The sequence below is a fragment of the Equus caballus genome, chromosome 14 (genome assembly GCF_041296265.1).
Source record: "Equus caballus isolate H_3958 breed thoroughbred chromosome 14, TB-T2T, whole genome shotgun sequence".
Taxonomy (NCBI): domain Eukaryota; kingdom Metazoa; phylum Chordata; class Mammalia; order Perissodactyla; family Equidae; genus Equus; species Equus caballus.
In genome coordinates, this window is record NC_091697.1 from 43,612,633 (window position 1) to 43,640,607 (window position 27,975).

Genomic DNA, 27,975 nt, shown 5'->3' on the forward strand with positions numbered 1-27,975 from the left:
CGCTCTGCTCTTCCCAGATGTGATGATGCCCAAGTGTTGGTCTTGGAGGACTCACACCCTGAGGTCCTGAGCCAGGAGCCCTTCCACAAAGTGACTGTCCAGAGCCAGCTGGCTGTTGGGACCTTGGAATACAACAGGACGTATCAGTGCAGGGCCCACAACAGCATGGGGAACAGCTCCCAGGCCTTCTGGTCCATCTCTGTGGGTGAGTCTTTGCCCCTCCTCGCCAGGCCAGGATGGGAGGGGCCCGGAACCTGCCCCACCCCCAGGGAGCCAGGGCCGGAGTCCCAAAGTGGAGCCATACTGAGTTCTACCTCTCTGGGTCCAACTCCTCGCCCCTTCTGGCCAAAGGTCTCCTGAAGTAGCAAGACAGAGGAGTCTAGAACTGGTGGGACTGCAGTAGTGGGAAGAGAGAGGAGCGGAAGCAGATTTGAGGTCCAGAGAAGAATGCAGCCTGAGGCAAGCATGGCCGCATTGGGCCTCTCTGCTCATATGCCTGCACTTTAACTCATTCATTCATTCACAAGTGTGTATTTGGCATCTACTGTATGCCAGGTGCAGGGGAGCAGTACCTCCACGGAGCTTAGAGTCTGGTAAGGGAGACAGGCAATGATGAGTGAACACGGTCCATCCCCACCCCAGGGCCAGCCTTGATGGCCTTCTGCATCCCTCCCAGACTCCCTTCCTGCCAGAGACACCGTCCTATCCATTCGGGGCCACTGTCCAAGAGCGGGGCTGGTGTCCATCCTGGGCAGTAACGCAAGCTGGCTGTCCAGGGGAAGGGACGCCTCTCTCTGTGCTGTGCAAAGGCTCCATATGGGTTAGTGCTCTGATTCTGAGAGGCCCGTGCACCCTCCAGCCTCTGACAAGCAGGTTTCAACACCCACTGTGTGCCAGGTCCCAGCAAGTCTCCCAGGGCCCAGAGAGCACGGGGCGGGAGCCTCTGCCTGGCTCAGAAGCAGCCCCCCAGGTGCCCGAGCAGCTGGCCTTGGAGCAGCTGCTGCCCTGGCCGACCCCACAGCTAGCCACCTGTGGCTGCTCTCAGTCTCGCTGCTGGTGGTCGTATGTTAAAAATAACGAAGCCAACATTTATTGAGCGCTTGCACTGCGCCAGGCATTGTCTCAACGACCTCGCACAACCCTGAGAGGTTAGTACCATGTTCCTTCCCACTTGGGAGATGGTGAACCTGAGGCTCAGGGAGAAGTCACAGGTTCGATGTCACATACCTCTTAAGTGGCAGACAAGAGATCTGGCCTCAGACCACGCTGTTGCTCTGGGCAAGGTGATGGAGACTGCCCTTCAGAACATATCGAGAGAGCTGGGGTTACTGATCCGGGAAGAGGGCCCAGGCCCCAGGAGCCCAGCTTCCAGACCCTTGGAAGGGCTGTGTGTACCACTGGGAAGGCAGGCATCAGTCTGACCTCCAGGAGGCCTTCACGTCCAAGCTGCCCAGAGGTGGAGGTGATGAGCCCCGTCACTGAGGGGTGGGCAAGCCATGGCGGGCACTAGGCCAGGCTCTGCAGAGGCTCCCTGCCCTGCAGGGGTGGGGCTGCGTGACCTGAGGGGCTCCCCCAGCCACCGAGGCTGTGACTCTGGGCAGGTTTGAGGCTGGGCCTGAGCAGAGCTGGACAGGCTGTCCTCCCTGCCCCAGGCTGGGGGAGGCTCTGGAAGGCTCTGGGGGCTTCCTGGTGAGAGGACGCTTTGTTCAGTCAACAAGCATTTATTGAGCACCTACTGTGTTCCAGGCAGTGCCCCGGCCTGGTCTCAGTGGGGGCAGGGGTCTCAAGGCCCACTGTGCCACTCACTCCTCTGCCTGCCCCTCCCAGGAGCCAGCATGCAGCCCCCGGACGAGCCCCTGTTCACACCAGTGCTGGTCACCTGCATGTCCATCATGGCCTTGCTGCTGCTGCTGCTGTTGTTGCTTTTGTACAAGTACAAGCAGGTGAGTCTGTGCAGGGCAAGGGGCAGCCAGGCACGAGGGAGCCCAATCCTGGGACCACGCCCCCAGGCTGAGCGGATCCACCCTTCAGTCCCCAAACACCTGCTCATTCTGTCAGTCATTCAGCCAACAGCTCTTCGGTGGGCACCTACTGTGTGCCAACGTGAGTGGCTGGGTGCTTGGTGAGCCGAAACTAGGAGCCTCTGCGGCTTTGCCATCATAGGGTTCACGGTCCAGTGCAGGAGGCAGCCATGATCAAATAGCCAGCAAAGTGAGGGCGTGGATTACAGAGGAGAAGATGCCATGGGGATTCCAGGAGTACAGCGACATGGGATCCTGCCCCAACTGGGGGCTTCCAGGCACACAGAGAGGGCGTCACCGGGCCAGGCCTGTCTCACCTCAGGCAGCAGGCAGTCCAGTGGAGGAGCAAGGCCTGACCATCATCGTCTTCATTATTTAATATTATTATTAATCAAAGCTGCCATTTATTGCATGTTGACATTTAGTGTGCCACCTGTCACTTTGAGTGCTCAATCAGTGGTAGCAATTTCAGGGACATTTTTATGAAGCGTGTTGCCTACATCTTCCTAACGCCCTCCACAACCGCGGCATGTAGGCAACATCACTAACCCCATTTTCCAGAGTTGGAAGCTGAGGTCCTGAGAGGTTGAGACAGTTATCCTAGTCTACAGTGGGTCAACGGCAGAGGCTGGTTTTTAAAACGCTGTGTTTTTAACCATTATGGGAAACTTGGAATCATCTTATTTTACCCAGAGGCAGGGACTGTGGCAGTCAGCAATTTACAAGGGGAAACTGAGGCTAAGCAAGGTTGAAGGATATGCCCAAGGGTCCCAGGCGCCTCCCCTGCCCAAGCCCATGGCCTCTGCCACATGGCCTAGCTGCCTCCCTACACAAGATGGCGCCCAGTGGGATCAGATGCTGAGAGGGCCAGGCCAGAGGGCTGTTGGGGGCCAGAAGTGTAGGGATCTTTTCCGGCTGTCGGGGAGGGGAGGCTGCTTGGAGAAGGTGGCTTGGATGGGTGGGACAGGCTTGGAGGATGGGAGGTGTGGCAAAGGAGTTGAGACTCATGGAAAGGATCTCTCTGGGGAAGAGGGCGACGTGTGCAAAGAGGCAGGTAGGAGAAGACCAGGGTGAGTTTCGGACATATTGGTGCCTGCAAGAGGAGGCAGGTGGGGGCAGGGGGTCTGAGGGGTTGGGCCCCATCCCATAGGCTCAGAGCCGTCAGCGGGTGTGAACCAGGGAGTGATATGAGTTAGGGGTGGAAAACCCACCTTGTGGGCCCCTTTACTGTCTTTTCTTCCCCACAGCTGCCTTAGGGCATTTAATGTGAGAAGAGGACTTGCAGAAGGCAGGGTGGATGGGATGCGGGGCACCCAGAGGCCCATGGGTCAGTCCTTTATACTCGTGCCAGCTCCTAGCATGAGGAGGCAGCTCTGAGCACAGGCCCCAAGAAACCAGGGCCCCAGGTTAAGACTAGGGGCATCTGGGTCCAGCTCTGACACTGTTTTGTCATGTGACCTTGGCTGACTCACTGCCCTCTCTGTTCCTCAGTTTCCCCACCTGTACCATGAGACTGAGTGACCTATAAGAACCCTCCTCCTCTGACATTCTTACTGATGGATGGTCTGGTTTAAGTGCCAAGGGTTGGGAGATGGACCAATCCGGGTCTGAATCCTGCCTCTGCCAGTCTCTGGCTATGGGACTCTGGGACATTTGGTGTCTCTAAGCCTCTGCTTCTCCATCTGGGAAATGGGGTTAACAATGGTGGCCACCCCACCAGGCTGTCATGAGGATTCAATGACGTGACACACGTAGAGGCCTTAGCAGAGTGTGGGCACGGACAGCGCTCAGAATGGGAGCTGCACAGCCTCGTCCCAGGAGGAAGTTGACTGGGGAAGCCAAGTTAGCTCATGCGTCTTGGGATTGGAGGGGTGTCTGAGGTCGGGCATCTCCTTGACTACACGCCCAAAGTGGTTGTTGGGCCCTGCTCGCCCACCTCCAGGGACAGGACCTCACTCACCCTTGTGGCTGCCCATTTCTTGTCTGAGCAGCTCTGACTGTTGCAAAGTTCTTCCTTATATGGAGCTGAAAACTGCTTCCCAGTGCCCCACAGAGCTGCCTCCTCGGCCCAGGATGCCCTGCGGAGATTCCAGAGAAGGGCCCAGTTCCCCTCCAGCCCTCTCCGCCTCAGGGTGCCCAGCCCCTGTGGCCAGCCATGCTTTAGGGATGCCCTAGCTTCTCTCTGTGGGGCCGTTTTTGGAACACGTACCCCAAGTCACCTCAGTTCCCATCCAAGAAATTCAACTGCCCCTCAGCCCATCCGAGGCCAGGAGGAGGGCATCCCATGGGACAAGACCTTGAGGGTCAAGATGGTCATGCCCCTGCCTCAGAGCCCTCGGTCCAATTTGCCTCTGCTTTGCCCGATGGGGTTCTGAGACTTGTCCCTTCTCTGGGGACTCAGCCTTACCCATCGTCACTGCCCAGGCCTGGGTCGAGGAGGGGCTCCATCTGGGGGAAGGGTGGTTTCTGCCTCAGGGCTGAGTCATCGCCTTTCTGTCCCCCAGAGAGACCACAAGGGGGCCTGAGGGGGAAGAGAAAAGGGTAGGAGTCAGCAGGCTGGAGGAGGAGTGCTGGAGAGGCTGGGCTTCCAGGGGTCAGAACCGAGCTCTGCGGAGTAGGGGCATGTTGGGGATGGACAGGAGGGTCCCCAAGGTTTCCAGTGAGGTCTCCACCTTCCTGAGACAGAGAACATCCACCTGCTCAGAACCAGCAGGCTGAGGTGGGGAGGGTTGCAGGATTTCGAGGTCTCCCAGTCCACCTCGGGTGATCAAGGGGAGGTTGGGGGTGGGCCTGGGGCCTGGGCCCATTGCACAGAATGAAGGAGATGATGCCCGTGGAGTGTGCAGCCTTGCGCCCTGCTCACTGGAAGAGCTCAGGAAGTGCTCACTGCTCTCATTATAGTGACTACCGCCATGGTCAGGAAATCTGGCCCAAGGCGGCCTGTCCCCACCTCCTGCAAGGGGACGTCTTCAGAGGAGAGGCCTCTCTGGGGAGAAGCCCCCAGGAGACACACTGAGCTCTTTCCAGGCACACGTGGCAGAGGCCGCCTGGCGCAGAGGTGTAGGAGCAGAGCTGGCTGGCCGCTTTCCGAGGGGTGGGGATGCGTGAGGCAGGCGGGAGAGAGCGGTGTCCTCCTCTAGGTCCAGGGATTCTGAGATCCCAGAGTCCAGCCAGACAACCTCTTCCTCCCTTAAGTCCCCTTAGCTCCCCCCACCCCACCGCCTCTGCATCCCCTGCCTGGCTCGGGCCAGGGGTTGGGAGGGGGCTGACTCAGGCCCAGCTGCAGGGCCAGAGGAAGGAGAAGTGACAAGGAGAAAAAACAGCTTGGCCGCAGAGGCTCCTGGAAATGGAAGTGGCCAGGGGAGGTCAGAGACTCCCCTCCTGGCTCTGTCTCTGTGTTTTGAGTTGGGAAGGCACCCACACGCAGGCTTTGAATCCTCTGAGACTCAGGAAGTTCCTCCTCTGTCCCGCTTCAGACTCTCCTCCCAAGCCATGGGTGTTCTTAAGTTTACCTGTAGTCTCCCCTCCGGACTCAGAACCCGGAAATCCTTCCCTATGTCTAACCGCAGTCTTTTCTCCAAAACTACCATCTGGAAGTTCTTCCCTATGGCTACCCAGAGTCTTTTCTCTTAACCTGGCGAGACCTGCAGCCACAGGCCACCCTGCTCCCCAACACCCACTCACACACCCATCAGCTCCCCCGAGCTGGGTGCCCTGTGAAGGAGGCCAGCTGCTGAGCGCAGCCCAGCTGGTCCCTCTCCCCAAGGGCTGGCCGGAAAGACAGCCGGACCGCTGACCCAGGGCCTCGGTGTGCTCCACCACCCCGGCTCAGCTTCCACTTTCCACCTAAACTCCATCTTCCATCAGCACTTCTTATGGGCACCCCCTGGCATGATGCCCCCATGCAGCTGCCACCCTGGGCAGGAAAGAGAGCTGCAGCCAGTCCTCCTCCCAGATCCGGCTCTGCTCAGGCCGGGTGGGTGGGAGTGGCATGTAAAGCCCAAGAAGGACTCAGGTCCTCCAGACCCTCACTGTCCTGTGGGCAGGACCTCGCTCCCGTGTCCTTCACCTGTGGCAAGCCCTCAAGGGCTCTGGTTGCAATTGGAAGGGAATCCTCTCACTTATTGCAGCCCTCAAGACCTTCCTGTCTCTGGAAGGTCCCCTGCTCCCCTCAAGCCACACAGGCACCTTCCAGTTGCTCAGACTTGCCAGGACCTGCCCCACTTCCGGGACTTTGCATCTCTGTTCACTGTGCCTGCAAAGTGCTTCCTCCTATGGTCACATAGCTGGTCTTCTCACCTTCCCAGAGGACTTCCCTGACTTATCTTTAATGGTACCTGTCACTCTCTATCCCATTACCCTGCTTTCTGCTTTCTTTTCTGTTCTTTTTTTTTTTTTTTTTTTTTGCTGAGGAAGATTAGCCCTGAGCTAACATCCGTGCCAGCCTTCCTGTATTTTGTATGGGGGTTATCGCCAAATCATGGCTAATGAGTGCTGTAGGTCCTCACCCAGGATCCAAACCCACGAACATGGGCTGCTGAAGCAGAACGTGTGAACTTCACTGCTACACCACGGGGCTGGCCCCCTGCTTTATTCTCTTCACAGCACTGTCTGAAAATTTCCTACATATATATTTATTTCAGTTGAATGCCTGTTTAGCCACTAGAATGCAAACTCCAGTGGGACAGGGACTTTTCTTGTTCAGCTCTGAATCAATGGCGCCTGGAACAAATAGGTGCTCAGTGAAATATTTGGAAGGTAATATTACCCAGCCTTAAAAAAGAAGGGAATTCAGACACATGCTCCAACATGGATGAACCTTGAGGACATTAGGCTAAGGGAACCAAGCCAGTCACAGAATGACAGACACTGCATGATTCCACTTGAGGCACCTAGAGTAGTCACATTTGTGAGATAAGGGAAACGGCGGTGGCCAGGGATAGGGGGAGGCGGGAATGCGAAGCGGCTTAATGAGTGTGGAGTTTCAGTTTTGCCAGATGAAAAGAGCTCCGGAGGTTGGGTACACAATGCGAACGTCCTTAACACTAGTGAACTGTATACTCAAAAGCGGTTGAGATGGTAAACATTGTGGTACGTGCATCTTACACAATTAAAAATAAAAACGAACAATATTTGGGTGAGAGGATGGATGGATGGATGGATGGATGTCAAGTTCCACCTCCCTCATGGCTCAGGAATTACTAAATCATCAGAGCTGTCAAGGCCCTCAGAGGTGACCCTGTCCAAGTCTTTCAAATACACAGGTAGGGAAACTGAGGCTTGGAGAAGGGAAGGTCACATGGTGAGGGCAAGCTCGCAGTGCCATGGGCATGAGGTGACACTGCCCCTCTCACCACGTCGTGGGCCACCCTCTGCCTCCTCCTGGTCTGCCCTCCGCATGCCCTCAGGGCCCGGGACGAGATGGGAGCCACCCGCCCGGCCTGGCTGACACAGGCCTCCTCCCTGCCCTCTGCAGAAGCCCAAGTACCAGGTGCGCTGGAAAATCATCGAGAGCTACGAGGGCAACAGCTACACCTTCATCGACCCCACCCAGCTGCCCTACAACGAGAAGTGGGAGTTCCCCCGCAACAACCTGCAGTTTGGTGAGATGGGATGTCAGCTCCCACCATGCCCTCCCACCACAGGGCCACATGTGGGCCTGCGGGCCCTTCGAGAGAGGGCCCTTTGGCACCCAGGGACCTAAGGATCCTGTATGTGCGGCAGGTAAGACCCTCGGAGCTGGCGCCTTTGGGAAGGTGGTAGAGGCCACGGCCTTTGGTCTGGGAAAGGAAGATGCTGTCCTGAAGGTGGCTGTGAAGATGCTGAAGTGTGAGTGAGGGCAAGGGGCTTGGAGAACTGGGGGGAGTGGGTGGGAGATGGTGTATGCTAGGGGAGGGCCTGCCCGGGCGTCCTTAGAGGCATCTCCCACGTGTCGGCCTGTCAGAGCCTAGGGAACAGAGCCTGGGATTGGGGGCAAAGACTCCTGGATTCCTGGAGGGGCTTCTGACTGAGCCCCAAAGAGGCTAGGGTGCACAGAGGCCAGCCTGGGCCATGGTCTGGGCACAGCTTGGCTTCCTGCCACCCGGAGGCCAGCTCAGTGACTGGCTGTCTTTCCTCTCTCTCCCTAACTCCCGTCTGTGTGTCCGCACTTCTCCTTCTCCCTCTTTCTGCCTTGGGTTGCTTTGGGGTTCTGGGGACCCCCTTCTTTCTCCTCTGGGTGTCTCCTCTCTGTGTGGCTCTCCATGTCCTGCCCTCTCCCCGTCTGCGGGTCCTGTGGCCCCATCTCCCAGCCACGGCTCACGCTGACGAGAAGGAGGCCCTCATGTCAGAACTGAAGATCATGAGTCACCTGGGCCAGCATGAGAACATAGTCAACCTGCTGGGAGCCTGCACCCACGGAGGTGAGGGGCCCTGTAGGCATGGGGGCCCACGGTCTTGGGGCCTCCTGGGTGCCGGAGGGCCCAGGGCCACCTCATCCACCTTCCCCTCCCCATCTCCTCTGAGCGAAGGTAGGATTCACGTCTCAGCATCTCTCAGATTCCGAGGCCAGACTCCTGGACTGGTCAGAAGCCGCTTGTGGATGATAGACAGCTCTCTGAGCTCTGCCCAGTGGCCCTCAGACCTCGGTGCACATCAGGGTCCCCCAGAGAAGATAAGAGTGCAGATCCCTGGGCTCTGCTCCAGGGAGTCTGAGTCTGTGGGCCTGGAGCGAAGCCCCCAAATCTACCTTTTAAGAAGCCCCCACCCAAAGATGCTTGGACATGCAGGGTCCATAAACGTGCCCCCGGGCCTGTCAGGACTCCAAGTCTGCCCCGTCCTCTTCTAGAGCAGCTTTGACCTACATGGAGCTGCCATAGATTTCCTTTGAAGAAAGAATTCTTTGGCTACAATTTTTTGAAATTCCTATGCCTTAGACAGATGGGGCTACTGAGGCACAGAAAGCAGAGAAAGCTGCTCACAGTCAGGATTAGAACTCGGGGCTCCTGAGTCCAGGCCCGGGTACCTCTGCGCCCACCACATGTGCCTGTTCACATGTTAAGGGGTGCGCTCACCCTACTCCCTTGCCCGCTCTAGGTCCTGTCCTGGTCATCACCGAGTACTGTTGCTATGGCGACCTGCTCAACTTTCTTCGAAGGAAAGCTGAGGCCATGCTGGGACCCAGCCTGAGTCAGGGCCAGGACCTTGAGGCAGGAACTGGCTACAAGAACATCCACCTGGAAAAGAAATACGTCCGCAGGTAGTGCCCTGGCAAAGGACAGGAAGGAGGCCAGGACTGGGAGGTGGGGCCCCTGGTCTGGCCCCAAAGCCACCTTAGGTTGAGTAGCTGGATGGCCCTCACATTCCCATCTATGCCAGGGGGAAGAACCACCCCTGGTTATACGGGCAACTCAGTTTTTCTACTGTTCCCATCATCCAACAAATATTTGAGCACCTGATATGTTCTGGGACTACCAAGGCAAAGATGGGTGGTGTCTGGTGGAGACGGGCGTTAATGAAATCATCACTTTAACGTACGTGAAAGACCAACCAAGACCTGTTCCGGGTCCCAGCCCAGAGATGGGCAGATCTGGGGGTAATCTCCCTGTTTCTCCCATAGCACGTGCTATCGGCTATGAACCCTTTCCACTTAGGAGTAGCCAATGTCAGGTCCCACCTCGCCGCCGTCAGGTCCCACCTCGCCGCTGAGAAGCAGGAATAGAGTCTGGTGATTGCTGGGCGAGAAGGGGCAAAATGGCATGACTGTGGCCAGGCCCCTGGTCCACTTGTGCCTTGGTTTCCCCAGGCGAGCCATCACGGGGCTGAACCTCTCCGGGTCTTTCCCACTCTGTTGTTCTGTAATGCTGTGATTCCTGGAAGCCGCCCAGGCAGATGGACAGAGCCACATAGGGAACCAGAGAGAGGAAGTGGCCAGTTTCGTGTCACATATGAGTCAGGGGCAGACACGGAGCCTGGGCTAGAATTCTGCTGCCTGGACTCCTGGTCCAGTACTCACCTGAGCCACACTGCTCTCCTGGAAGTCTTGGTCTTGGGGCTTGTGGGGTCTCAGAGCCAGGCTGCTGGGGGCTGGGACAGGATCAGATGGAGAAGGGTGTATATTGGGCCCCCATCCTGGCCGCTGTCAGCTGCCAAGCCTGGGGAGGCAAAAGGGGAAGGAGACCATTTCACTCTATCCAGTGTCCTTGAATATGGGGGCTGGCAGGATCTGCTTCCTCTTTCGATTCTCTGACACCAGCTGAGAGGGCAGCTCACAGTGGGCCTCTGCAAACTAGAATCTCAGGCCAGATCAAATCAAAATGAGAACCTAAGTAAAGTATTAGCTTCCATCTTCAAATCTGCAGCTGAGGAAAGGATTCATGGAGTCGGGCGAGTTCAAGGGCAAATGGCATGTGAACCAATCCTGCCAACAGGATCCCAGGCTACATTAATAGAAGTATCGTTTCTAGAACAAGGGAGGAGATGGTTTTTCCATGGTCAGACCATAACTTCTAGCTTCTCTTTCTGGTCGCTGTCGTTCCCTGCTGAGTGGCTGGGAGAGGCCATGGGGTGGCTGGAGGTTGAGGTCTGAACTGGGCAGTGCAGTGATGGGGACTGACTAGTCCCCGGCCTTCTCGCCTATGTAGGGACAGTGGCTTCTCCAGCCAGGGTGTGGACACCTATGTGGAGATGAGACCCGTGTCCACTTCCTCTTCAAATGACTCGTTCTCTGAGCAAGGTGAGGAGGTACCAGCGTAGGAGAGAGGGGAAGGGCTGCTGGGGGCTGGGCAGGGGGAGGCAGTGGTGTAGGGGGGCTGCCCTGATGCTTCTCCCCACCCCAGACCTGGACAAAGAAGACGGGTGGCCGCTGGAGCTGAGGGACCTGCTCCACTTCTCGAGCCAGGTGGCCCAGGGCATGGCTTTCCTTGCTTCTAAGAATGTGAGTCTGGAACTGGATTCCCCCTTGTGGTCACCCAGGGGGCTGGGATGGCTAAAGCTCCAGGAGGCTAGATGAGTGAGGAGGAGAGGGAGGAAAGAGTGGCCTGTGAAGGAACAAGGGAGGAGCCAGCGTGCAGAGTGCAGGTGGGCCATGGCCCCAGCCTCCAGGCTTGTTCCTCCGTGGCCTTCAGGAGTGGGCAGGAGCAGCTGTGCCTGGGAGTTCCTCCAGCAGGGCGCGAGCCGCAGCCTGAGCAGTGCCCACTTCCCTGGTGTGCAGCAGGCTGCGAGGGCACCATTTCCAAGAACAGGCTTTATTGCTTCATTTTGAGTCAACCATGTGAGCGAGATAGCCATTGTGTCCCCTCATGAAGCACAGAGTGTCATGGGGATAACAGAACCTTTCTCAGAGGGATGAGGACATGAGACGACGTGTCCAGTACGCCCAGCCCAGGAGGAAGGGCCCAGGGAGTGGGAGCTGTGACCGTTCTCCTTACAGCGTGGACTTGGGGGTACAGAGTTTGATTGCTGGCTCTGCCGCTTGCTGTGTGACTTTGAGCAACTATTGAAATTCTCTGAGCCTCAGTTTCTACACCTATAAAAATAGGCACAGTCCCAGGATTGTCTGAGGGCAAAAGCGGGTTCCAGTGTGCGTGGATGCTTAGGGAAGGGCCTGGTGGGGCAGGGGCTGAAGGTCATATTTGCTACTAGTAGTAGGAGCCCACAAGGCCAGAGACTCAGCTCCAGGGCTCATGGCTTCGGAGGCCACGCCGACTGCCTGGCTCGAATCAGCTCGTCTGCTCAGGGCCGGAGGGCCAGAGTGATGGTGGTTTCCGGACACTGAATTGTCTGAGCACATTAAATGTTCTCAGACCTGGGTCCTGGTAGAAGGGTTAGGGAGAGGAATCAGGGTACAGGACCCAGTCCCTCATTGAGGACCCCGAGGCCTTCTGGGGTCCTGGCTGCTCCCCCTGCACCTTGCTCAGGTAGAGATGGGGCTGAGATTAACCTGCTGCCCTCCCCTCAGTGCATCCACCGGGACGTGGCGGCCCGAAATGTGCTGCTGACCAGTGGGCGTGTGGCCAAGATTGGGGACTTTGGGTTGGCCAGGGACATCATGAATGACTCCAACTACATCGTCAAGGGCAACGTGAGTGTGAGGAGGAGTGGGGCCAGGCTGTGGAGGGGGCGGTGAGCCAGGGCCCAAGGTGACTGGGGTCGTCTGTGCCAGGCCCGCCTGCCTGTGAAGTGGATGGCTCCTGAGAGCATCTTCGACTGCATCTACACAGTGCAGAGTGACGTCTGGTCCTACGGCATCCTGCTCTGGGAGATCTTCTCACTCGGTGAGCCGCTGGCCCAGGGAAGGCTCAGCCTGTGGCTGACATGTGTTTGGTTACCCGTAGGGCCCTATACCTCGTGGAGGATGCTAGTCAAGGATGATTGGTGCTTGGGGCAGAGCAAGGGCTGGTGGGAATGAAGGGATGAGCAAGGCGTCTTAAAACCAAGCATCACAGCTCCTGCCTGAGCTGGCAAACCTTCCACACCGACAGGCATTCCCTTGGGGCTGTTGCTTCATCTGTCCGCTTGTACAGTTGTTGCCTTCTAGAATGCTGTTTCCTTTTGTCTGAAATGTGCATATCCTTGAGGACACAACTCCCATTTCTGGAGTCCTAGGCACAGGGACCTGGCCTAAGCCCTCCGATGCACTCCTCTAGCCTCCTATTCCAAAGCCCGTGATGGAATTTGTTTGTGGTGTCACGAGGCCTGGGTGAAGGCGCTCAATTTCCAGAAGCCTCAGCCCTTTGCGGTGCCTGGCACATAGCAAGCTCTCGTTAAGAGGAGCTGCCGTTGTTATCACAGTCCAGTTCGGAGCCTCTGCACCGGGCCCCATTGCGATGGGGGTGGGTGTGGGGGAGGGTGGAGTTGAGCACTGAACGTGGCCTCTGACATCATCTCGGCCTTTGCAGGGCTGAACCCCTACCCTGGCATCCTGGTGAACAGCAAGTTCTATAAACTGGTCAAGGACGGATACCAAATGGCCCAGCCTGCGTTTGCCCCAAAGAACATGTAAGCGAAGGACCCCAGGGAGGAAGGGGGATGCCCCAGCCTTTGGTTGAAGGGGATGAAAAGGCGTGTGTGGCCCTAGTCTTTCCTTGTCCACAACATCGCAGAGCCAGGCTTCATCTCCCCCACAGGAGACTAAACAAGCTGCTGTCACGAGGTCAGCAGTCCCACTGGTTCCCCTGGTAGCTGGGAGATGACCTCAGAGAAGGCAGCTCTTTACTGGGGCTGGTCCTAACTTGGATGACGGATTTTTTACCCAGATTCTGTTATTCTGACCTCAAAGGCGGCTCCTCCTCTCATTCCTTCTGTCCTGGTGATCTGTAGTGTCCGCAGGCCTTTCACTCAGTGTAGCCAACCGGCCACTGCAGCCTCTTAACCGCCTCACTACAGCCGGCCCACCATGAGCTGCTCACTGGCTCCCCACCCTGACCACAGCCTTTCCATGGGCCAGCTGGCCACGAATTCTGTCCCCAGCCACTCTCCCGACACGGCCGCTCCGTGTGCCCACCTAGCTACTCCCTGCCCACATGGATCCACTCAGCTGGCTGACCAGCCCCTTGGGCCCTGCAGCCCACCCACCACTTCAGTCTCTTGCTACAGCCAACCAGGGGCTCAGCTCACCTCTCAACCCTCCTCTCAATCCTACCTGCAGGCAACGAGAGCGCCCCTTCTTAGAGCTTAGGCAAGACGGCATCTCTGAATGACTTCTCCCCTCAGCAGTCAAAACAGGCACCATGAAAACACCTTTCTCCAGGAGTTACTGGAAGGATTACACAAGCTAATGCACACACGCCTTGTGCTAAGCTCATTCTGACTAGGTTTTGAGACCTTTGTTGGGCAGGCCTATGGCATGTGTGTGTGTGTGTGTGTGTGTAACGATCCCCAGACCCACAGGCAGTTCTGTCCTCTCTCAGATACAGCATCATGCAGGCCTGCTGGGCCCTGGAGCCCACCCACAGACCCACCTTCCAGCAGATCTGCTGCTTCCTTCAGGAGCAGACCCAAGTGGACAGGAGAGAGGTCAGTGAGGCCAGGCTCAGGGTGGGTGGCTGGCTGAAGCAGGTGGACCAGGCCTGACCATCCCCCGGACTCCCCCACCCTCAGGACTACACCAACCTGCCAAGCAGCAGCAGCAGTGGCAGCAGCGGCAGCAGCAGCGAGCCAGAGGAGGAGAGCTCCAGCGAGCACCTGGCCTGCTGTGAGCAGGGAGATATTGCCCAACCCCTGCTGCAGCCCAACAACTACCAGTTCTGCTGAGGTGACAATGGGAAGCCCTGCCTCTCCCCTCCTCTAAGCTTCAACTCCTCCGTGGATGGGGCGCCATGGGGAGAATACAGACTCTGCCCTTGATCATTTCACTCACCAGCCTGGTCCAGCTCTGAAACTCAGGAATATGGGATCCATGGGAGGTCAGAGAGGACCCCGCTTCCAGGGCTGGACCATCACTGCCAGTCGGGGGCTGGGGCTGAGCCCCCCCCGGCCCACTGTTCTCAATGCTGTGGCCTCATGTTCACTATGCCAACAGGAAGAACCTGCAACACACTCTTAACCTTGTCCCCATTTTCAGGACCTCTCTTCCCTTCTCCCCTCATGTCTCAATGGAAATGGACTAGTTTATGCCTAGGGCATCCCTAGGAGCTGCCCTAACATTGAGAAACCAAGGCTCCCTGGGCATTGGTAGAGGGGAGGGTCCCTCTCTGAGTGGAGCAGCGAGAACAGACAGGTGCTCAGAGGCTGTGCTTGGCTCAGCTCCCTCAGAGCACGGTGGCTCCTCTGTAAGAATCTAACCGTCCACTCTCTGCCCTCTAGCCCTCTTCTCTCCTCAGCCCCACCCCACCCTGGATCTGGTACTCCTATAGTGAGCCAGGTGGCAGCTAAAAGTTTGGGGCGTTCTGCCCAGTCCCCCACATTCTGAGCTGGAAGGCAGGGGACCCGTGTGGCGGGCTACAGCAAGCAAGCAGCATGCACTTCCCCAAGTTGACTCATCCTCACTAACAGTCACATTGCGGGGTGTCTCTGTCAACATTAAACTAACAGCATTAACACAGCCGGCCTCTGGTTCTTTGCGTGGCCCAAGGGCCTGTGGATTCCCAGGACCTCCCTCCATCCCTCCTCCATGTTGAGTGACCAGCTCAGCCCCTCTGGAGCTCAGCCACACTCTGCCCCACACGATGAGCATGGAATTGACTCTTGCTGCACCAAAACCAGATAATTTAATAAACTTTATTCTTGTCGGGGGAAGAGGGAGGGGAAAAAAGCCACCTACTCCACTCCTCTCAATAAGTTAAGTAACACATGGCCAATTCTCGTGCCCTAAGCAAACCTTGGGCACTCGAGCCAGTCCTGCTGTTTCCTTACGGCCCAGTCTGCTTCCCCTTCACAGAAGGGAGTTTTTCCTACTGCCGCCAGGTTATGTCATGCCCACTGGCCACATCCCCTCTGTGGTGAGGGTCCAGGCCCAGAGAGGACAGAGGGTGCAGCAGCAATGGCCAGGGAAGGGAGGAAGGGATCCTCTTCCTCTAAGCCCGGGGCAGAGAGGACAGTCCTGGGAGAGAGCTGTGGCCGACCGGTTCTCCCTCATCAGCTTCCCCAGATTTGGGGCAGGAAGAGCTAGAGGGAAACGTCATCCCTCCTCTGGGAGAAACAAGAGCCCAAAGGGACCCTAGAGCTAAGGAGGCCCCCGAGGCCTCGAGTCAAAGGCAACAAACTAAGGAACTCGTGTGGCTGCGGGGGCTGGAAACAGCGTTTCCCAGGGGTGGGAAGGGGTACCTCAGCAGCTTTCCCACCTAGTGCTGGACTCCACCTTAGCCCACCCCAGGACCTCCAGCCTGACCCGCAGCAGGCCCCGTGGAAGCTACCTGCTGCCAGCCTTCCCCTCTGTTGAACATACATGTCCCCCAAGTGCTCTCTACAGGCTAGTCAGGAGTGTCCTGGTGCCTCCCTCACCCCCAGAAGGCTGAGAACTAAGGACCCCGGGCCTCACTGTGCTCAGGAAACGGAAGCTCTTTGGTCAGGCCCAGCATCAGAGGCCCTCCCCACAGGTGCACACTCCCGCTGGTCCCCTGGCTGGATCTGCCTGGGGCGAGGGCCTCATTATGGCTTGAGAGAGATGGTGCAGTCCCTGTACAAAGCCTGGCTTATTCTGCCGCTGCAGCCACCTCCTCTTCCTCACCCTCCTCCTCTGTCTCCGTCTTGATCTGAGCAACCCCGAGGCGGTAGAGGGTGTCACGGATGACCACCTCACCAGGCTGGCAGCTCTGCACAATGTCATGGATCTGCCGGTTGACAATCTCGCGGCTGGTGAGGAAGTCCATGAGGCGGTTGTAGAGGTAATAGTGGGTGGCGTTGTCAAAGGCAATGGGCTGCTGGCGGACACTGTTTGGTTTGCTGTCCGCAATGGAGGCCAGGATGGTTGCGTAGGGTGCCAACTCAGGGCACAGGGCCAAGGAGTGGTGCCCAGCACTGGGGTCACCAGGACTGGGCTGTGTGCCTGCATGGACAATGCGCCGGGTGGCAGTCTTGGTGACTGGGTGCTGGAAAGAGTGCTCAGCCTCCGGAAGGTCCACGGTATAATACTGGTCCAAGAGTTCTGGGCAGGACACGCTCTAGAAGAGAGAAAGAGAAGTGGCCACTGTGACGCGAGGCCATCACTAAGGTAGAAGCCGTGTGGCAGGCCTGAGTGAAGGCTGGGGGTCAGCCTGCCCGGATTAAACCCTCACGTCACCCCTATTGCATCTCCTTGTGCAATCCCCTCATGCTCCCATCTCCTCCTGTGAGTACAGGACAGGAACAGTGGCCACAGCCCAGAGGAGATGCTGGAGGACCTGGGCTGCTACTATTACCAGGCCTAGTCACCTCAGGCTGGGGCCGCAGGGGAGAGCGGAGGCTGTGCCTCCCACTGAGGCTCAGATGCCTTTCTGCTGTGCCCAGCATGAGCTCACAGAGCCAGTGAGCCCCAGGCCAGGGAATAAGGAAAAGAAGAGTGACAACAATGACGCCCCCCTCCTACCACCAGTCCTAACGTCTCTTCCGGCACAGGGTGCAGCTGGCCTTAGAGGGCACGTGCCTCTGGTAAGAACCATTGCCTGGTATGATGTACCAAGACACAGAGACAAAGGCTCTGCCACTCATCTGCTGTGTGACATTGGACAGATCCACTCCCCACTCTAGGCCTTACTTTCCCCCTTTATTAAAAGGAGAGGGTTGGATAAGGTCAGTGTTTTCTACGCCACTGTGCCTCTAGATCACAGCAGGCATGCCATGCAGCACATTCATGGTTAAATCCAAGACAGGGATGGTCCAGGCCTTTCATATGTCAGCATGCATGATGTCTCTCAAAGATGGCAATTTTCTAGGCCTATCTAGAAGGCCACCCCTTTGACCCCAAGATACCTGTGTTTGGGATACCCTGGGCACACTAATGACATGCTGTGGCCTTGAACACACACAGGGGTCGGACAGTAAAAATGTGTGGAGTAAATGATGGTTCCAGAGCATTGAGACAAAATACTGATGGAGAAAAAAGATGCTGGAGATGGTTCCCACGAGGCCTTTCCAAAGAACCAGGGGCTGAGACGTGGCTGGCCTGTGGGATTCACTCCAGTTCCTCAGAAGGGAACTCACCACAGGCGGCTCCGTGGGGCTAGAGAAACAGCCCTGGTTCCTCCCCCACATCTGGTTGGTCAGCTCTGGGTAGCAGAGGTCAGCACACAGGGCCACTGGTGTGGCCATGTCTACCACGTAGACAGGCGGCCAATGGCGGGAAGAGACAAGCAGATCCACATGGTCTAGAGCGCTCTCGCCCCGCACGAGATACTTGGAGCCACAGACCACCTGGGGGTAAGGCAAGGATGGAAGGCACAGCAACAGGGTTAAGAAGACCATCTGCACACAGACTTCAGTCACATTCTCACTCACTTCTTCCCAGAAGACGAACAATCAGGTTTCATGACTGAAGCCACGGCTATCCTACCAGAGCCCACGATACTCTGCTTCCCTCTACTTCCGTCTGTAAATGAAGTCGCCAGCTCATCCCTGCCCTCCTGAGGGAAGAGTTGGGAGCGCGCAGCCCTCACAGGGCATCTGCTCCAAGCCCCACCCACTGAGGCTAGGCTGGTGCCCCACCTAGCACACCATTAGACCAGGAGTTCCAAGCCCCGCCGAGCACCAGCAGCTAAGAGCTGGTGAACAAGGGAGGCTCCCAGGGCCCGCCCCAAAACTAAGGGATCAGCCTCTGGGGGTGGGGTCTAAGCATCTGTATCTTCAGCAGCTCTCCACCAGACCCCAGATAGGAACCCCTCCACCGACAGGAACCCCCAAGTGCCGCTCCACTGCTGGGCAGCTGTGTGCACTGAAGACTTCTGCTTCTGCCTCTTACCTCCTACTTTCACACTCACCAGTGCTGGCCGGCAGCACCAAGTGAAGCACTCCCCTCTCACAGCCCTGAGACTTACAGCCCTCACGCCCCTGCGTTGTCAGCTGCTTCTCATGACACAGTCCCCAGTCACATGAACACAATCCTCTGAGCAGGCTCAGATCTGCCCAGGGTGGAGGCGTCAAGCACCTTCCTCAGACAGTTCTTTCGACAGCCAGGTCACCCTACACTCACCTCAGTGAGCTGCAGGCTCTGCTGAGCCGTCTCTCCCCTGTTCAGCACCTGTTCAAGGGGGTTCTACCCTAGTGTCTTCCCAGGCCGACTCTGTCATATAGGGCACAACCTTCCCGGAGCTATTCCACAGCCTACCCTGTCTACACCCTCTAGAGACATCGGAAGCAATCTTCCTAAACCAAAATCAGCCCATGTCCACCCTCATCACTCTCAGAAGAAAATCCAAACTGTAGGTCTGGCCTACAAATCTCTACACGGTCTGGCCTCCGGTGACCAATCCAAACTCGCCTCCTCTTGGCCCACCAGGCGTCCCCAGTCAGGCCTTAGCCGTCACTCTTCCCTCTGCTGGAACATTCCTTCCCTAGCCCATCACTGGGGCTCTCAGCCTCCTCCAGCCGCCCCATGGGGAATAGGTCCCTCCCCGTTACTGTCTCTCAGGTCCTTGTCTAGTTCCTTCAGAGCTATCACCACCAGCCACAGTGACTTTATTTCCCCGCTAACACAAGGTCAACTAGGGAGGAATGACATTTTGCGGCTCACCTTTGTACCCTCAACAGCTGACGCAGGGGCGAGCACACGGAGGGTCCTTAATAAACACTCACTGATGATGACCTAGGCTCCCTCCCTAGCCCAAAGTGGGGCACCTGACCCGTAAGGAGGTGTGCAGTGACCTACATGCCAGCTCGCACAGGATGAGCTGGATCAACTAGACTCTTTGTGTGGGCAAGCTGATACGGACACATTCCCCCCCAGCTCCTCGGTGTTGGCCTCTTACCTGATGGGGGCACACCTTGTAGATTTTACCCCCTGTGAGATGAGGTGGGGGCTGTCTGGCTCTGGCTCCATTCTGTACAGATTCATAGAGGGCCAACAAGGAGAAGCAGAGCTGGTCCTGGGGCAGAACAAGATTAAAACACAGCAATAAATGCTAAGGGGCCAGCCTGGTGCACAGCACAAATGCTCACTTCAATACCCAAAGCAAAATAAACCGTCAAGGCCTCACCTTGGAGCCTCACCAGCCAACATCCTCTAGGTACAGATGGGGACCCCAAGGCCCTGAAAGGACCAGGTGACAGACAGAGCAAGCCAGACTGATCAAGCCACCAGACTCTGAGGCCTGGGTTCTTCCTACTTTTGACAGGGCTGGGGAAGCTTCAAAGAGAAGCTAACATTTGACGGGGGACTTAAAAGCAGCACAAAATTTTCAACAGCTCATTAGTAGGAAGGAAGGTAAATAACGGATGGATGACACACATACTCACTCTCTCTACTGATGTAACAGCACTCATTTTCTGAGAGCCTGGACGGGGATAACCAAACACTGTGCAAAGTGCCTTCCTGACAACAACCTCGTGAGGCCGGGATTTTGGTTATTCCCCCTTTCATGTGAGGAAACTGAGGCTCAGAAACATAAGGTAGCTTATCCAAGGTCACACACAGTAAGCAGGAGACCGGGATTCTTGATCGCAGACTCTGGGCCCACGGCCTTCCACAGAGGAACTATGGAGGGAAAGGTCTCACACGCATGTTCGATCTGGCCGCTGACTATCTCCTAGGCCTCCCTGCCTGCCAGCACTCTCTGCCCAACAGAGGCACACAGTTATAGGTGTCTGTATGCCTGCCCAGAAAAATGGGCCATCAGCCTGCTCCCAGATGGCGACCTCCACTGTTGCCCCGACACTCACCTTGGAGTCTTCTACCCCAAAGGGGATGCCACATTGCCTCAGTAGGTGCCGCAGTTCCTCCTCAGTGTAGGAGCCAATCTTCTCGAGCTTGCAGGTGCCCTCCTGAAGCAGCCTCACCAAGGCGCTGCCATTGCCTGCAAGAGATGACGGTGCTGATGCAAGGGCAGTGCCACCAGCCAACAGAGGTCACGGGTCGCCCCTCACATGTGAGGGTGAGAACAAGAAGGCTGGACCTACAGGGCAGCGAGCAGTGGAAGCAAACTCTGCCCGAGCACTGCCCTGGGTGCTGGAGGAGGTGGTCTCAGGCAGGTCCTACAGCTTCTGAGATATGTGAAGTCTCTCAGAACTGGCTTTCTGCCCTTGAACGTCTAGGGGATATGCAGCAGAGCACCCTTGCAAAGAACCTTCAAATGGGTCAGCTTTTACCCTTTACAGGTTTCAGAGCCACGATCTCAGGCGTTTACCACAACTGCAGCAACGAGAGGAGCAACAGCCCTCATTTTAAAAATGCTCACTTTATGCTCTATTCCTGAACCTGCCAAATCAACAGAACTATGTGGAGGCCCTAAAAAACAATTCCTGGGCCTTGGAGCATCACATATGAGGTGGGACCTCAGTATCTAACGTTAGGAAGCACTGTGTGAGAACCAGTGGAATGCAACATTATTAAGTACTTATAAACCAATTTAGCAGATCATATCCAGAATTTTAAAAATGAAATGGGGGCCGGTCCCATGGCATAGTGGTTAAGCTCAGCACACTCCTTTTTGGCGGCCCGGGTTCATGGGTTTGGATCCTGGGCATGGACCTACGCCACTAATCAGCCATGCTGTGGCAGTGACCCACATACAAAGTAGAGGAAAATCGGCACAGATGTTAGCTCAGGGCTAATCTTCCTCAAGCCAAAGAAGAGGAAGATTGGCAATGGATGTTAGCTCAGGGTGAATCTCCTTCAGGAGAAAAAAAGAAAGTATACTGCATCTGGTAAGTAAAAGTACTGTTTTATGAGAGTTTTGTTTTAGTTACACACACTTGTGCATACTTATATGAGTATCATGCTGGGTCGTGATGCAGAACCTATTTCTTACTCTGAGTTGCAGTTAAAAAAAAAAAAAGTAGAAAGCTACACTCTAACTATATTAGCTGACTTAATCTTCACAATCACCCAGGTGGGTAACAGTACCATGCCCTCTTGTAAATGAAGCAACAGAGGCTCAGGGCAATGAAGGGATTTGCTAGCGGTCACATAGGGACTGAGTGGCACAGCTGGGAGTCAAAGCCAAGTTGTCAGAAACCTATGCTCTCAACAGCCAGTCCAGGGCTTCTCAATGGACATCCACAGAACATCTGCAAAAGCATCTGAAAGACCTGTTTAAAAGGCAGACTCTCTGGCCTCCCCCTACAGTTATCAGTGAGAATCTTTGGGGTTGGCACCTTATCATCAGCGTTTGTCAGAGGATTCCCACTGTTCAGTTTAGTGCACCCCAGAAGGCTGACAGTGAGCTGTGGGGGTCAGGCCTATACAACACTGCTGGCAGCTCTGTGAAACTCTACACCATGACTTTAATCTCTAGGGGATTTGGTCACAGGTTGTCATTATCTTTCCAGAGGGAGCCCTCTAGGTGGGTCTAGTCCCCTCTCCGCCATTTGCTCTGTCTTGCCATGGACAATGTTCCAGCCTATTGAGTGGGCCCTTCCCTGACCCCAGTCAGCCCCCAAGCGGCCTTACCAGGTACTGGCTGCACGTCCAGGTTCTTGTCTTTCTCAGTGTTGACGACCACAGCTCCTCTCATGAGTGGTGGGAAGAAGGGGGCAATAACAGAAGCATCAAACTTGGTGATAGGGATGCTGGCGGGGAAGGCCACCTGCTCAATCACCTCTGTCTCCATGGTGGCCCAGAAGTCCTCCACGTTTACCTCACTAGAGCCCAAGAACTCAGGCCAGGTGAACTAAAAGGTCAGGATAAAAAAGGTCAAACTGTAGGAGCCACAGAATATTAGCAACACAATAGCCTACATTTTGGATACAATCAAGTGGGGCGGGGTGGGGGGGGATGACAGTCATGCATTGATGGGACACCCCAAAATCTGACATCTTAGTACCTAACTGCCTTTGGCCACATTCCTTCCTCCCACACAACTTCACCCCGCAAGACCTGAACAGTCCCTAAGTCCCTTCTGCATCTATACCTTTATTTATGTGAATTTCCCTGCCTGAGGAAAGGGGAGGAGCTAGACTGAGGACCTGTATATGCCAGACACTATCTAATTCACCCCTACAATACAAGCCAGGGGAGTCTAAGGTGAGATTCCTGAAGCAGGGGACAGAACAAGAATATGAGCCAAGGTCTAGTTCCAAAGCCCAAGTCCTTAATCCCCACCCCCGGCTGCCAGGAATCATCGGAATAAAATTTAGTGACATTCCACCCACTTCCAAGGCCCTGCTGATCCCTCACCTCCTCCAGAAGGCCCTCCCAGACCCTGCCAGCACACAGCTCTCTCCTCTACCTCATGCAGCTTCACTTATCTAGTGTAGACATCCAGCAGCTGTGCTAGTCAACTTTTCTTCTTGTATGCCCTGTCTGTGGTTCTCAAGATGTGACCCTGATCCTACTACCTCCATCACAGTTATCTGCATTACTTATAGGGCCGATACCTAAAATTCACAGTTTAAAAAGATTCCCTAGGTGAGTGGTTCTCCAAATGTGGTCCCTGGACCAGTAGCACCTGGGAACTTGATAGAAGTGCAAATTCTCTGCCCCTGCTTCAGACCTACTGACTCAGAAACCTGGTGGGTGGGGCCCAGCAGGCCCTCGACACTAGAAAGTTTGAGAACCACTGTCCCATGTAATTCTTACGCCCATGTAAGTCTGAGAACAACTGCTCTACACAAAGACACCTCCCCTCTCTTACTCCCCTTTGTTCCCCACCTCACAGGGTACTAGTGCGTGCTGAGAGTAAATGGCATAAATCCCCCACCAATTTCACAAGGTACTGAGCCTGCCCTTTCCACAAAGAACAAGGGGACAGGAAATGCCAGGTGAGTGTGCTGTGTGCACAAACTGATGTGGTTATTGTCATCAGTCCAGAGTCCTCGTCTACACAGTCCCTGATGGGACGGGCCAACCAGACGGTCCCCCCATGGATAAGTGCACATTTAAGATTTGTTCAACGACTTCCTGTTTCATTTCATAGCCTTCAGAATACTCCCTACTCCTTCTCCTTCTCCTCACATACACCACGCCTCTCTGCACATAGAAAAGGAAGAAAATAAAGTCCTGGTTTCTGGAAACACCCAGCACCACAGAAGGGAAGAGACATGCATACTGAGAGGGAAGGGAGCTGGTCCATTCAGTGAGGAAAGAGCCCTGACTAGGGCAAGGCAGGTGCCAGGCAGGACTAGAAGACTTGAGCTCTGCAGGGAGGTAGGCTTCTGTCTATTCTGGAAGCCAAACAGTCTCTGCAGCCCAAGTGTTTAAAAAAACCCGAGCTCAGAGCCCCAGGAGGTACTGGGGAGCACGGCAGTGCTTACGAGCTCAGATTCCGAGTGAGCCAGCCAGAGCAAGCTCACGTCCCAGCGCCACCCCTTCCCAGCTGGGTGAGCTTCGACAAACCGACAAGCCGCCGGGGCTTCTGCCCTTTCACCTACAAAACTCTCACAGGGTTAGGGTAAGAAGTAAGCCATCCACTAAAGCACTGAGCACAGAGTAAGCACTTGGAATAAAACGCTCAATAAGTTCTAGCTGCATTACTATTAATATTACCATCAGGAAAGCACATTTGAATGAGTCTAGAAATAGCTCTTGGTGAGATCACACACAAGTGAAAGTTTTTGCAGTTCATTTTATCTACCAGGACCACTTAGAAGGCTCCAGGAAGCACTATGCTTGTTTTCATGTCTTGTTATGCATCACCATCCTTCAAACAGAAATATGTGACCAATATATGCACTTTTTTTTTAACTGAGAAGAACAAGAGGAATACACATTAACTCCCCAATATGTTCAGCTGGCCCTGCCAAATACACCAAAGCTTTTCTCCAGAGGTCTGGCACCGCCCTCCACGGTGAACAGGTGAGCTCTAGGTCCAGTGCCTAGAGTCACGTCATGTTCCAGTCCTCTTGGTCACTATGGTCGAGTTCGGAGATGGAAGGCTCCCAGCCCAGTGCTACTACTAGCATACTCACGAAGCACGCCATACCTACGCATGCCGACCAGACCTCTCAGCATGATCATGGGAAAGAGTTAATCAACCTATGGGATTTTTTTTTTTAAACCCTGTACCAGGTTAAGGAAGATTCCCTATTATTCTCATTTTGCCAAGAGGTTTATTATAAATGGGGGTTGAACAACAATGAAAGCCTTTGTTTATATCTAATGAAATAATCGTATGGGTTTTCTCATTTAAACTGTTAAGTAGTGAACTACATTCGTATATTTCCTAATGTTGAAACAATCCTGCTTTTCTGGAATAAACTTGGTCATAATGCACTACTTTATTCACTGTTAGATCTGATTTGCTATTATCTTATTCAGGACTTTGGCATCTACATTCATGAGCTTAGTTTGGTTTTCTTGTTCTGTTTTCAAGGTTATATGGCCTTAGACAACGAGTTGGGGACGTACATCTGCTTCTGCTGTGACTGGAATCATAATATTTCTTGGATATTTGTTAGAAGTAATGCGTAAGCCCCGAGTTTGGTATATCTTTGTCTGAACATTTTTAGTTAAGAACCTAAGTTAGATCAGGTCACGCTTTTCCTCAAACCCCTTCAGTGGCTCTCCACGTCACTTAGTCTAAGTCCTCACAATGGCCCATGTGCTCCTATGAGAGTCTGGCCTGCCGGCAGGAAAAAGCCACTCACCTCACACAGGACAGGACTAGAGCCATCTGTTCTTGGGGATATCACGGAGGAGGGTGGCTGCCAAAGTGTGAGGACAGTTCTAAAGTCACTCATGGGGGTCGAGGGGTACTTACCTCCACACTCTTCAGTGCCAGCACGTTCTCTTCATTCCTCTGGGCCATTTCCACTTTGGGGGCCACACCACAGATGCCACAGATCATGTCATTGTAGTCTCGGACAGTGAGGCACTCGAAAGCCCAATAGCCATTGCACAGCAGCTCCTGCAGCTGGCTCAGCTCCTCTGAGGTCAGAGTCTTCTCTGGAAGGAGAGCAAGAGCACTGGGGTCACAGAAAAAGACCCTGAGGCCACCGGGGGTAAGCCAAAGGCCAGCAAGAATAGCAATTCTGTCAGGCTGCTTCTCTCCTAAGAACCCCCAAGAGTACTTACCACCCTGAGGGTCAAGCACCCTGGCCTTTGCAATTCCAATCAGAGTTATAGCTGCCTTGTACTAGGCACCTACCAGGCACCTACCAGGCACTAGACACTGCCAAGAGCTGTAGTTTTTCTTTTCTTTTCTTTTCTTTTGAGGAAGATTAGCCCTGAGCTAACATCTGCCACCAATCTTCCTCTTTTTGCTGAGGAAGACTGGCCCTGAGCTAACATCTATGCCCATCTTCCTCTACTTTATATGTGGGATGCCTACTACAGCATGGCTTGATAAGTGGTGTGTAGGTCCATGCCTGGGATCCAAACCTCCGAACCCCAGGCCACTGAAGCAGAGCGTGCCAACTTAACTGCTACACCACTGAGCTGGCCCCCAAGAGCTTTAAATACATTAACCTATTTAACTCTCACATCTTTGTGAACCAGGAGCTATTATTATCCTCACTTTATAACTGGAGAAACTGAGGCACAGAGAGCAGCTTGCTCAAAAATTACACAGCCACTAGGTGGCAGGGCCAAGACTCAAACACAGGCTTGTCTGACCCTAGAACCTGTGCTCTACTCCATGTGACCGCACAGCAGGGAAGGTACAGGGGGCCTGGAGTCTGCAGGAATGGGACAGAAAAAGCACAAACAGAAGTAAGGAGAGCAAGGGGAAGAAAATTTTCTAATAGTAAGGAGGGTGGTCTCAGATGAGCCTTGGGACTGGGAACAGATCTCCAGGAGCTGTGTATTCAAAATGAGTCTGATTAACACACAGTGAGGTCAAGCGTACCTATAATCAAAGGCTGAGCTCCTAAAAGTCAGTTTAATCTCATGCTGAGGGTTCCTGGCTGCATGGAAACCCTCATGCATGCTTTCCAAAGTTAGTTTGGTGTTTATAAAATTCAAAAGTAGAAGTGTGTTAGGAAGTCAAGAATGTCTCCTTTTCAAAATATCAGACTCTTCTCCAAAAGGACTCTTTCAACCAAAGCTCATCACTGAAAATTCCCAGGGAGCTTAGGACTAACTTTGGAAAGGGAGGGAGCCAGCCTTTACCTGTTTGCTCCTGCACCGACTTCAGAACAGCACTGATGGACACTCTGGGATCCTCTCCCAGCTTGATCTGGTTTCGAATTGCAAAAAGCAAGTCCAGGCTCACTAGCAGCTTGTTCCCCACATTAAAAAGACCTGCAGGTTCGAAAGAGGCACAGAGAAATTCACTGTATCATCATCTAAATGGCAAAAAGCTGGAAACAAACTAAATGTCCATGAATAAGGGAACAGCTAAATAAATTATGGTGCATTCATAAAACAGAAAACTATGCATCATTAACAAGAATAAGGCAGACCTAAAAGCTCTGACATAAAGTTGTCCATAATAAATTGCTAAATGAGAAAGTAATGAAATAGGTAGAGTGGAATTTTTTTTAATGAAAAAAGAAACATCCCCCTACCACCCAGCTCAGTCCTCATGACCAAAGGTGTCACTCTTCCTCTACCTCTCACAGCCGCACCAAGGGGAAAGGCCAGGAGCAGCCTTCAGCCCAGGGACGTGCAGGGGACGTAACAAAGGCTATAAAAACACCCCTACACCAAATCCCGGGATAAAAGACTCAAAGGAATTTAAGTGCAGTCAATTTAAGACAAATAAAAGAGTGATTTTACCTTGGCACAAAATATAATGCACAACAGCAAATTCTGGCATACGTGTTCCCATTAATAAGAAGGGGATAAAGGAATGGGGAAGCCTTTCTAAGCATGATACCAAAGGCATTCTGAAGCCATAAAGGAGAAGATCAAGGCTCTGATTACATAAAAATCGAAAGAAAAAAAACCCCTTTGTATCCAAAAAAACATGACAAACAAATTTAAAGTACAACTAATAAACTGGGGAAAAATTTTGTCAACAAAATACTCTGAAGAATGGAAATGTTCACAAAAGAGAAAAAAACACAAAAGATATACAATCTTCCTAGGAATCAAATAAACAGAACAAATTAAGAAATGATATACCAGGTTTTACCTACCAAGTTGACAAACTTTAAAAAATTACAACACTAATCTACACAAAGTTCCTAAAGCTAATAAATGAGTTTAAGCAAGGTTACTAGGTACAAAGCCAACAGACAAAACTCAATCATATTTCTACACTCGCACTAAACAGTCAGAAACTGAACCAGGTCATTTAGCACTGAACAAAATGAAATACTCAGGTATAAATCTAACAAAATATGTGCAGGACCTATGTGCTAAAAGCTACAAAACACTGATGAAAGAAATAAAAAGAAAACCTAATAAAATGGAGAGAGAGACCATGCTCATGAATTGCAAGACAATATTTTTCAGCATGTCAAATTTCCCCAAACTGATCTATAGACTCAACACAATCCCAATTTAAATTCTAGAAGGATTCTGTAG

At 54.0% G+C, this 27,975-nt stretch overlaps 2 protein-coding genes across 8 annotated transcripts in view; one reads left to right on the plus strand and one right to left on the minus strand.

Moving 5' to 3' along the window:
- The window catches only part of CSF1R (colony stimulating factor 1 receptor), a 28,811-nt gene extending 14,559 nt beyond the window's left edge, over positions 1-14,252 (plus strand). Inside the window, 13 exon segments of the mRNA NM_001242447.1 lie at positions 18-205; positions 1,828-1,943; positions 7,498-7,624; positions 7,746-7,850; positions 8,312-8,422; positions 9,096-9,258; positions 10,643-10,734; positions 10,838-10,935; positions 11,959-12,081; positions 12,163-12,274; positions 12,899-12,998; positions 13,910-14,015; positions 14,100-14,252. Of these exon segments, the coding sequence (NP_001229376.1) occupies positions 18-205; positions 1,828-1,943; positions 7,498-7,624; positions 7,746-7,850; positions 8,312-8,422; positions 9,096-9,258; positions 10,643-10,734; positions 10,838-10,935; positions 11,959-12,081; positions 12,163-12,274; positions 12,899-12,998; positions 13,910-14,015; positions 14,100-14,252 (1,594 nt within the window).
- A 952-nt stretch (positions 14,253-15,204) lies between these two features.
- HMGXB3 (HMG-box containing 3) overlaps positions 15,205-27,975 on the minus strand; it is a 47,352-nt gene continuing 34,581 nt past the window's right edge. For all 7 annotated transcript variants that reach the window (XM_005599304.4, XM_023617444.2, XM_005599303.4 and 4 more), the window contains 7 exons: positions 26,614-26,745; positions 25,265-25,449; positions 22,018-22,237; positions 20,289-20,422; positions 19,379-19,495; positions 17,619-17,828; positions 15,205-16,600 (listed from right to left, as the gene is read on the minus strand). In XM_005599304.4, coding sequence (XP_005599361.2) covers positions 16,133-16,600; positions 17,619-17,828; positions 19,379-19,495; positions 20,289-20,422; positions 22,018-22,237; positions 25,265-25,449; positions 26,614-26,745 — 1,466 coding nt within the window. In that variant the 3' untranslated portion in view covers positions 15,205-16,132. The remainder of the gene's footprint in view (positions 16,601-17,618; positions 17,829-19,378; positions 19,496-20,288; positions 20,423-22,017; positions 22,238-25,264; positions 25,450-26,613; positions 26,746-27,975) is intronic.